This window comes from Drosophila miranda, chromosome XL (genome assembly GCF_003369915.1).
Source record: "Drosophila miranda strain MSH22 chromosome XL, D.miranda_PacBio2.1, whole genome shotgun sequence".
NCBI classification, from domain to species: domain Eukaryota; kingdom Metazoa; phylum Arthropoda; class Insecta; order Diptera; family Drosophilidae; genus Drosophila; species Drosophila miranda.
Genome location: NC_046673.1, coordinates 9,430,284 through 9,441,689, shown reverse-complemented (window position 1 = coordinate 9,441,689; position 11,406 = coordinate 9,430,284). Strand labels below are relative to the sequence as shown.

General features: G+C 51.1%; 1 protein-coding gene across 1 annotated transcript; it reads right to left on the bottom strand.

Moving 5' to 3' along the window:
• Positions 1-549: 549 nt before the first annotated feature.
• Positions 550-10,400, bottom strand: LOC108161252 (phosphatidylinositol 4-kinase alpha). Its single transcript, XM_017295477.2, has 11 exons — positions 10,044-10,400; positions 9,638-9,851; positions 8,492-9,571; positions 6,830-6,889; positions 6,001-6,514; positions 4,963-5,928; positions 3,113-4,899; positions 2,120-3,036; positions 1,853-2,041; positions 1,544-1,790; positions 550-1,465 (listed from the first exon to the last, which is right to left on the bottom strand). Exons 1-11 carry the CDS (start codon positions 10,137-10,139, stop codon positions 1,080-1,082), a joined length of 6,456 nt encoding a protein of 2,151 aa, XP_017150966.1. The 5' UTR covers positions 10,140-10,400; the 3' UTR covers positions 550-1,079.
• Between the last annotated feature and the right edge of the window lie 1,006 nt (positions 10,401-11,406).

Below are 11,406 nucleotides of genomic sequence, written 5' to 3'. Positions count from 1 at the left end.
ATTATATACCAAAAAATTATTGAAATTTACCGTAATATAACAAAAAATGGATCAAATATACCATTATATGCCACCAACTGCAAAAGCATAAAGCGATTGTGTTCGGGATTGATCGAATATGTTCTCTCGATTGTCGCGAAAAGTATCGGTATTATTTAAAATTTTTAGAGATGTTCATTTTAAAAACACGTATTTCATGTATACCGGCGTAAAGGAAACTAAAAGTCGAAACGAGGGCAAAAGCAAACGAATGTTATCCATTGAATACAGTTCGATTAAACGGTTGGTTCAGTTTGTGTGCATAATGTGTCATGAAAATGGGACTTTTTTTTAAATTTAATTAATTAAATTAATTAATATTAGGCAAGTGGCCAAAGCGGCGACAAGTCGAAGCTTGTTACGCGCGGATACCTAACCGAGAGGTCGCGTATATTTTTGAGATTTTATCAATATCGAAACGAGATCGCTTTCCGTGAGGAGCATCGCAAACTAACAATCGCAAAACGAATTATAAGAGCACATAATGATAAATGATTAAATTACAAGATGTCAGGTTATTAACAAACACAGTGACTCTTTTGTATATTTCAATAATGCCTCTGTCCGTCCGATCAAATAAAATGAATACAATATGAATACATTGAATATCTTTCGTATAATGGAATTATTCGTATCCACCAACTAGCGGCGACACTTATCGTTCTCGTATCGTATCGTATATCTTTAAATACATATATATGTATATATGTGTATATATAGTATACTTTAATGGTTTTTGTGTATATATGTAGGTAACAAATACATTGAACAACATATTGCCCTATAATTGATTTAATATATATATAGTATATGTGTATATCTTTATATATATCTGTGTATGCATCATAAAATCTTCGAAAAACTTTCAACACCTTAATAAGTACTACCAAAAGGGGATGGGGGCGGGGGACAAACCGAAACAAAAATAAGGAAATAAGTTGATATTTAGGCTAAGAAATAGAAAAAAAAATAATACAACACACTTTTTGCTTGGCTAACAATAACAGCAGGATTAGCAGCAGGGAACCCAGGAACCGCACCTAGTAGGGTATCTGGTTCTGATAGTATTGGATCATGTCGTAGGTACGCGTGCGGAAATTCTGATAAGAGTTTCGTATGACGGACAGCATGTGGGCGGCGGCCTCCTTGTTGTTCTTGGTGGCCACGAACCGCTGCTTGAGCAGATTGATCGTCTGTCCCCGGAAGCAGGGCAGCCCCGTGTCGAGCATCAGCGAGACCAGAGACACAATCGCATCCTGGTAGGGGCGCACCGCCAGGAAGGCCTGCACGCACAGCTCGCAGAACCATTTGAAGGCGGGCGAGTCCATTTTGCCGCCCATAATCATGACCATCTCATCCGTAAGCTTCATGTCGGGCTCAAAGCCGATATTGCCACCGGGCGATGACTCGAACATAAAGCCGAAGTCTGAAGAAAGACAAGAAAACACGCAGGCAGCCCGCCAATCAGTAATCACCCCTCTGTGTCCTCGTCTCTGCTTCTCACCGATGTGTATGATGTGGCCATCCTTGTCGATCATGATGTTGCCATTGTGGCGATCCTTGATCTGCAGCAGATACCCAATCAGCGAGTAGGCGGCCATCGATTTCACAAAGTTCGCACGCGCCGCCTGAAACTCCTTGGAGCTCTCGTCGCCATACTGATGCTGGAAGTACTCGGATAGGCCCGAGTCTGTCTGTCTGCCCAACTGATCGCGTGACTTGGCATTCGGCACGCACTCGATCACGCCGCACTAGGTCGAAGGAGGAGCATCTCAATCAACCTTGTCTTTCTGGATGGAATGGTTATACTTACGCCTGGAGCTGTGGCCACGACGCGGTAGGGAAACAGAAACAGATCGAGGCCGACTTGTTGGAAGATATTCTTGAATATGGTGATCACCTGAAGCGCCAGCATATCCTGGCGCACATCGTCGCCCACCTTGAAGATGGCCGCCTGCCACGACTCGACGCCCAGCGTTATCTTGGCATCCTCCTGGGAGTTCTGTCAAAACAAAGCGCATAAAATAGGAGTGAAAAGAGAGCGAGAGAGAGAGAGAGAGAGAGGGAGGGAGATACATACCGGATTATTGGACACCTCCATGGCTCGGGTCTCCAGTTCGGTGATGCCGCACCGATAGACACGAAAACGGGCCAGATACGGCGCTTTGGCCGCACTCTGCATGGGCGTGCCGCTGCTGTAGTCAATGTCCAGGACCATGGCCTCTGGATTCGAGGGCAGATAACAGCCCGACTGCACCTTGATGCGGCTAAGGGCCGCCAAACAGGCATTCTTTCGCTCCATGCCCTTGGCAAAGGATCGTATCTCGCCAGAGACGGCTGTTATTTTGCCAAAGAAATCGAATTCCCGCTCATAGAATCGCTTCGCGGCGCCCGAGAACGAGGCAATGATGTTCTGCGAGAGCAGATCCAGCGCCTCGTACAGATTGGGATCGCGATGCATCTGGTCCTCGTCCATATACATATTCGTCTGCATGTTCCAGATGAGCTGGTGGGCCACGATCTGCGAACGCTTCGAGATGTTCTTGATGAACTCCACCACATAGCCCATGGTGTCGTGGCGCAGGGCCTGCACCAGTTGGGGAATGTACGGCAGCACGGACTCGGCGGGGAACGAGGAGAGCGACTTGACCGCGTACTGGGCGGTCAGCGGATGCGATGGATACTGGCGCGAAAAGTACGACAGCGCCTGGATGGGGGTGACGGGCGACCAGGAGAGTATGTACACCAGATCGGGGCTCTCCTGGAGCAAATTCTTGGTGGTGCACAGATACTTGAGGGCCTCCGGTATATGACAGACGGCAATCGGATCGGAGCAGACGAGGCGGGATACCTCCTCGTCGATGATCTCTGCATTCTTGATACGCTGCGGCAGGAAGACGGCCAGCGAGGGATTGTAGCACCAGGCCAGGCGGGCATAGTCCCGCCACACGTTCACCTTGTACGGACGATTGCGCCATTCGGTGATCTGTTCCTCGCCTGCGTTCGAATTGGGTACGAAACAAAGATACAGGACTCAAGGACTCAATGACTCAAGGACTGAGGGACAACATACCTGGCACTATCAGATCGGGCAGACTATTGGGATTGTACCAAGTGATGAGGAACTCCAGCTCGACGGCCAGCAGCTCGAGTATCAGATTGCGCTTCTTCATGTAGTCCTTGTCGTAGGAGTCCTTCTGGTACTGCAGCCGCTTGGAGCGATTCGAGCGCTTCGACAGCGTCGACGTCGAGTGGGGTATGGTGTTGTACCAGCCGCTGTTGCCACCATTCACATTCCCAGAGGCGCTCATCGATCGCATCGAGTATTCGGCCCCGCCGCTGATGAGCGAGGCCGTCTCCGGATTGGCCTTGACCCCCAGCATTTGGTTGGTGCTGCCCGAGGCATGGCCCGCCATGTCATAGTCCCCCACCTCGGAGGTGACCAAGTGCTTCTTCTCGCTGCGCATCGTCTGCCAGAACTTGAGCAGAATCATTATGTCGTCCAGCAGCTGGTCCCTGCTCTGGACGGGGCAGGTGGGCGGGCCGCAGAAGTAGTCGAGGGCATTCGAGTAGATCCTCTCGCGCAATATGTTCCGCGCCAGCGACTTGGGTATGGTGTTGCCCTGCAGCAGCGAGAGGCCGCACTGGAGCAGCTTGAAGCGGCAGCCGACGGTGGCCACCTGCCGGTTCTGTCGGCTGCTCTTCAGAATGGGCAGGCAGCGGTGCAGGAGCAGGCAGAACATCTCCACCTTGTCCCGGTTGCAGTACTTGGCCGTGTCCACCATCTCCGAGAGCAGCTGCAGCCAGATGAGGTGCGGGACGATCAGGATGGGGCTGCTCACGAGCTTGCAGCCCTCGTAGGCGGCCAATGGATGGGTGACCTTCTGCTCGAGAGCAAACAGACCCATGCGCTTCTCGAAGGTCGTCTGCCAGGCACTGACCATCTCCTGGATGAAGCACAGCTCGAGGTCCTGCCGTGCGGTCAGCACCCACTGCCAGCACTCGACCGCCGTCTCCATGACGGACTCCGTGAAGAGCTCCAGCTGGGAGCTGGCGACGGAATGCAGCAGCTTGCGATCCACCTCCGCACAGATTATGAGGTAGGCGGTGGCCCGCCACAGGGCGCCCCGGTGACGGGCATCGCTCTTGTCCCGGCAGGCCTCCCACACGTCGCTGACCAGTCGCTCGGCCAGTCCGGCCTTGTCCTGCTCACTGAGCACCGACAGCAGGCCGCTGATTTCGCCCGCGTACTTGCTCCGCAAGCACAGAACCGACACGAACCTGGGCGTGTCCGAGTTGACGCAGCTGGGGCGCTTGCTGAGCGTCCCCAGGGCATTGCCCGGGTGGAGGTAGCTGCTGTTGACCACCGAGTCGATGGCCAGAGCCAGGCCGCTGTGGTGGGCCAGCGCCGGGGTGGGTATCTGATTGGGATACTCCTGCAGGTGGGAGCGCGTCGAGCGCGGCGCCCACTTCATGGCCTCGTTGACAATGCCCTGACAGCGATCGGCAAAGTCCTTCAGCCGCAGCTCCCGCGCCGGCAGCGAGTCCATCAGCTGCAGGGTATAGGGCGTCGAAACCACTCGCAGCGTGGGCGTCTCCTCGTTGGGATCGAGGGTCAGCGAGTGGGCCAGCAGCTGGAGGATGTCCAGCATGCACCAGAGCACGCGACGATTCCACAGCAGGTGGGGGAAGCGGTCCACCAGCTGTGACAGATACTGATCGGCCACCAGTTGGATCTGCTTGTGGATGTGATTGAAGTAGACGAGCAGCAGAGTGGCCTGCGACTCGAGCACCTTCTCCCGTATCTCATCGTGGGCGTACAGAACATTGCGGAACTTCTCAAACACCTGATCGGCCACGCTGCAAGGACACGAGAACAGATCAGTCTCTGAATCAAGGAGGTTCGGAAGAGAGAACTATTACCATTTAACGCACTGCCAAATCCCCGTTTTGTCCCTCTGCAGGGCCGTGTCGCACAGATAGCTCATGATGGGCTCCAGACTGGGCTCGTCGGCGTTCTCCACGCGCAGCATCTCCAGCCAGTAGACACTCAGGAGGTATGTGCACTGGGCAAACGTGAGCTTGTTGATGGCCGTGGCCACATTGTCCGAGGAGTGCTCGAGCAGGACCAGTATCTGGCTGCGCAGCTCGTTCACCGAGTCGCTCTTGATGGCCAGCGTGTAGTTGAGCTCCCGCATGTCCGATTTGTGGGCCGTTTGGGAGATGAGGAGCGGCGATTTGGCGGCTATCTGCTGGACACCCTGGTACCAGTCGGCCGGCCAGAGGCGGGCGTTGGTAAAGCCCATGACCACACAGTAGGCCCAGAAGTCCTTGAAGAGCTTGTGCAGCCTCTGGCGGGGATTCTTGATTGGCGGCAGACGGCGCACCAGTACCGCAATCACCGGTATCAGCATGCCCAGATTACCAGCCCGGGAGCTGGCCTTCTGGGCGCCCGGCGTATTGTCGTAGGAGCGCTCGCCGTCCAGACCAATCTGCACGAACAGCTCCAGCAGCTTGCCCAGCAGCTCCAGCATCTCGGAGTCGCCCTGTATGTTGGCCGCTATATTGCCCAAGGCATTCACCACCGCATCGGAGACATGGTGGAACTGTTTGCGGTGCTCCGGGTCGGAGGTGTACGCCAGCGAGGCCGACTGCACTGTTACGCGGGAGAACATCTTCATGATCTCATCGAAGACATGCGTCTCGCACTGGGAGATGATCATGCAGCCCAGCTGGTCGACAATCAGGGCGTTCTGCTCCGATGGCACCTTGCAGAAGCGCTGAATGAAGAACTGCAGTATGTTCTGGGTGGTCTTCGAGGTGTCCTTCAATGCCACGGCCACATGGCCCAGCATCACGATGATGTTCAGGCTAACCAGATTCGATTCGCTGCACGTGGAGAAGCGGAGAAGAGCGGGTATAAATGGGCGAGTGGCTGTGGATGTACAGCAGCTACATTACCTCTCATGCTTCTCGGCGGTGAACAGCCGATTGGACACATTGGCCACCAAAGCGGGGACACAGAACTGATCCAGTGTATGGGCAGCACGTAGGGCGATCGATAGGTTCTCAATGGCCGCATCCCGGAGTGCCTCGAAGGCCACATGGCCACTGCGTCCGCCGCCGCTCGGGCCGCCGCCAGCCGCATGCTTCTGATTATCGGTCAGGATGTCCACCACCGCACGCGAGTCCGAGTGCTGGACCACGATCTTGAACGGCGTCAGTTCCTTCTCCTTCTTTTGGAGGGCCAGCGTCTGCATGGCATGAGCATGCAGCTTCCCCAGAATGGGGCTCGGGTCCACCAGAAAGTCGCGCAGATACGATATCGATGTGCCGGCTATATTGGGGAACTTCTGGGCCAGCTTGCCCAGGCCCTCCAGGCAGACCATCAGCAGGGGCATGTGATCCATCACGATCTTGTGGCTGAGCACCAGGTTCAGCTTCTGCGACAGCCGGCCGCACAGCTTGTCCGCCTCTGTGTGGGGAGGGGGAGGGGGTGGAGAGCACAGATGTCTATTAGCAATCCATTTCTACTTCTCTACAAACTAAAGAACTCAAGGCGTAGGACTAAGTGTGATGGGGCTGGGCGTCATGCAGCGAACGGCGGGGGAATGGCGGGGGAGGGGGGCAAGGCCAGGCGGCGGCAAGCAACAAGAACAATAATAAACCAAACCATTAAAAACGGGTCTCAACTCGAACAGTGAATGTACACCCCCTCGCAGGGGGGGGGGGGCGGGAGGCATGGGAGGATGGTATACAAAAAATAAACAAAAACGCATTTGCTCTTGACCTTTCTTCAATAAAAATTGCAAGCCATTCTGCAGGGATGGCACCGTATAGTCGACATCAACTAAGTAAATAGTATTTAAGTTTTGGTATTCCAAGGTCCGGCGCAGACAAAAACCACCACCATCAAAAATAAATTAAAACAAAACGAAAAATCAACGAAAATTAACTAAAACAAAAAATAAAAGAAAGACAGACAGAGAGAGAGAGAGAGAGAGAGAGAGAGAGAGAGCGATACAGAGACAGAGACAGAGAGAGAGAGAGGGAAGGAACAGAATCTCAGATACGATACCCCACAAAGCCCTCCATTACCATCTATCCATTATTCCTAGATTTAGTCTTCGACAAGCGGCGGCAAGGGCCGCGGCTCGACTGGTATGCCCGTTACTCAGTCAGTGCTTGCAGATGTGAGCTTACGATTTATGTGGCTACTACACAACTCCTTTTTTTATACGTAAGTGCCGCAATGGAATTGTATCGCTACCCGCTAATGCGTGATCTCTCTCAATTGTCATGAGAGATGAGAAAAATATAGACAGAAATCGAGGATACCGCCATAACCTAACCTGTGTAGTTTGCTGGAAGATGTACATTAGAGCTCTGCATAATCAGGGAACCGAATCGATTCGGTTTCGCCCAACGCTCGACTAAACGAAGCTGGTCATTTGCGGCATTTGTACAGTGTAGGATTCGAAAATTTCGGTGAGATTTGCTGGTTTTTGGCTTTTTCCACCGGCAAGAAAATCATAAGAAAGCAGAAAACCAAAACTTTCTATTGTTTTACACTGAAAAGAATGATTTTCAGAGTAAGAAGGAAAGAGAATGTTTTGCGAAAAAAGAAAAGACAAAAATATTCTCAGTGTGAAAAAGAACCGAATGTTTACAGCCGAAGGACGTAGGACGTGTTGCTTCATTTCAGAGACATGCGAATGCACGGGCAGTGCCTCGCACTCGGTTTGAAGTGGTTCGGATTGATCCGAAACGAACTGAAGGAGGGATTCGTAATGATCGGAAGCATTCAAGAGGCATGTGGCTGAGATCCTCTGAATACTGTGGATTCTAGCAGGGCTCTGATGTAAATGTACACTTGTACACACCTCAAGTCGGCACCTCTAAACGTTGTCGAATGTATTTTATTGTTTTATAACAAAAGGAACACTTTTAGACCTTGAGACCTTTGAAATAAGCGCAACCCTAGTGTATATTGTGATTCCTTTCGTACAGCGGCCATTCCAATTTCTGCTTTCACCAATCGTCAAGAAGAGCTCATATTTAAAGCAAATGTTATTATTATTATTGTATTACATATATGTAAATGTGTGGGAGCCATCCAAAATTCTTTAAAAGCTAACCTTCCATTATCTTGAAACTCTCCCAAGCTGGCAATCAATCCTTGCCTTTTCGCTTGAACGGGACAATCCTTTGCATTAAATACGGGAACAGGTACAGAGACGAGACCCTTTTTGACCCAGATTCCTTGTTTCTTCTTTTCTGTTCTCTTCTTTTCTCTTCTCTTCTCTTCCCATCTGATCTGATCGCTCTCTTAATCTATTGAAACCTGAAAGGGCACAAAAGAGCTGCATAGGCCGCCATTGCCGTAGCTGGAGCCGTAGCTGTAGCCAGAGCCAGAGCCAGACGACGGTGTAAAGAGTGGATATTTTCTTACCCGTCTCATCGCGTATGGCCCAAACGAGGAGATCCACACAGGCGGCGTTGGCCATCACATTGACCTTGTACTTGTTGACGACGGTGATGCCGTTCTCCTCGCGCCGCTCGCGCTCCTGGTCCTGCTGCTTGTTCTGCAGCTCTGTCTGGCCGTTGAGGAATAGCCGCTTGACGAACTCCTGGACATCCTTGGTGAAGGGTGTGGGCAGATCTACCTGATGCTGCAACAGTTCGCGCAGCAACGTGACCAGCACCAGATTGAGTGTCTCCGAGAAGCTCTTGTAGCAGTAGCCCTTGATCTGGTGCAGCGAGAATATGTCGCTGGCCTGCTCGTCCAGGTGCTCCAGCGTATCCTTGGTCAGCAGCTTCTTGGACACCGCGAATATCGTCTGCAGATGCTGGATGGGAAACGGGGGCACTCGATACAGGGGCCGAGGACCGCCCTTTGTTGGCGATTCGCAGACCCGCATATTGGGGAACTGATTGAAGCTGGAGCCGTAGCGCGTGAAGAAGTGCGTCCGCGGGTCGTACGGAACCGAGCAATAGCTGTTCAGGGACGGCTTCTGCTTGCTATTGCTTTGGAAGCCATAGCCCAGGTGTCGCTGCCGGCCATCGTCAAAGTGCTGGTGGTAGTGTGCAGCCAGGCTGCCGGACATGGAGCGGGGTATGATCGGTCGAAACTGATGGTTGGCAGTGGCAGCCAGGCGCTCGCTGCTGCTAAAGGAGCCGCCACAGGTGCCGCTGGCACTGCTGCTGGCGGTGCCGTCGCGTCCACTTACCCGCTGGATGGGCAGCAGCTCCGGCGGAAAGATGCGGCACAGCAGCGGTGGATCATTGCTCGCATAGCGGCCCATGGAACGGGCCAGTCCAAACAGCAGCGGAACTGTGGCCTTGCACAGTATGATCGGTGGCGGGGCCGAGCTGCTGTCCCTGCTCGACTTGACAATGTTGGCCAGGGCGCCCAGCGTCTCCACCTGGTTGAGTATGATCTCCTCGCGCGAGTCCGGGCACTTGGCAGCAATGTCCGACAGCAGAGTGTTCAGGCAGAAGCTGAACTTTTCGGCCGACGGGATGCGCACACCTGTTACAAAAACAATTGGTATTATTCATCTCTCTGGGGTGAGGGCTAAGCCGGGCTAAACGTTACGTTCGATCTTGCTGCTCCTCGCATCATCGATCCAGACCGCCTTCGGCAGGCACTTGGCCAGCCGCAGCAGATAGGGCACTATCTGAGACTCGTGCTGGCAGCCGCTCTCCAGAAAGTAGATGCCCAGCGCAATGACCGCATCCTGGGCCCTAGTGTCCAGACAGAAGACGCCCGCGGCATTCTCCTGTGGGCAATACCGGAACAATGTCTGCACCTGTGGGTAGTCCATAGGCAAAGGTCAGCTTCAGTACATGTAAAATAGCAACCCAACCCCCCCTCCCCACTGTCTCCTCACTGGACACACACACGCATGTCTGTTTTGATGGTCGCGCTTCAAGGTCAGTGCGAAAATATGGACAAAAATCGACTTTTCAACTGAATGGGAATGGGGCCCCTCTCCACTAACCTTCTCCCACGGTGTGGGCTGGATCCCAGCCAGCACTCGAGCCAGACATAGGACTGCCCGCTGGTACGTGTACTTGTCCGAGGCGGTCATCGTCATCTCTCCTCCAGGTCTCCTCCTCACCACCGCGACTCTGTGACACTGAGTGGGGGGCTACTTGATGCTTTTACGGCTGTTTCCCTTCTGTCTGAGGGGCGTGGCACGTTCGCTTTCGTTTAACAACCACCTTACGGATTATTTTGAGGGTTAAATAATCTATCTAAGCGTTCGTCATCGTCGTAATTCGGATTTTAAACTATCTTTTGGTGAATCTTTTTGTTGTCGGCCAGTGTGACCGTCGCGATTCGGTTAATAGACTAGCTATCGAACTAGTTACTCGATAAGAACGGTTCGATGAACTGGTTCGATTGCCGTTCAGTTCGGCTCGGTTCATCGCCTCAAGAGAAAAAATGAACCAGATTATATATCGATACTATATATTATATATATATTGTATATCAAATAAAAATAATATAAACAAAAAATATGTTTGGATAGCTTGCAAACTACCCTACCAGCGATGGGAGCTGGGAGGTACCTCTTCCACAGCTAAAAATCTACCAAAAAATACTAGCTGGATCAATATTAAAATATCGTTATAAAAAATTAAAGTTCATCGGTTTTTGTAACGTGATTTTTTAATGATAATCGTCGAATTTCTTCTCACTTTCCTGTGTCTGTTAATTTCATGTTGTTATGAAAGATAGAGAAAAAGCCCGATCGACTTTGTGGAATTACTTTTATAGAAAATCATATTTTGTATAGGAGATAATAATAGAGGATGACATGAAATGTCGAATAATACCGAATCAATTAACTTGTTGCTGATTTTAACAGATTTCCACATCAAAGTTAATAAAGTAGTTTGTCAATTGGTTAAATTGGATAACATTCAATACATTTAGAAAATAATATCGGGACAAACGTATTTGGAAATGTTTTTATTGACTTTGAAGTATTTTTGGCATGGTGGACATTTTGGCGGAAATACCCATATATGCAGCATTCTACAAACTAAATTGCAAATTCAAACTAATACCTTTCAATCATTTTAAGATCCATTTGCATTTTAAGAGCGTTACAGAAAGTTTTAGAGATATTCATTGGTCGATATCTCAAAATCGAACCACAACTCTCTTAAAATTGTTCACTCGTACGCCCTTTGCTCTCCTTTGGACAGACCTCCGAACTTCAATCCAAGGGTCAAGGAATCTATCAAAATCAAATTGAGCAATTGAGCCAAAGACGAGAGATACGTGTGGTTTCCGGAGGAAGAATACTTTGCATTTTCGTCCGGAAGTTAATGTTGTAACTGCTTTCGAAATTC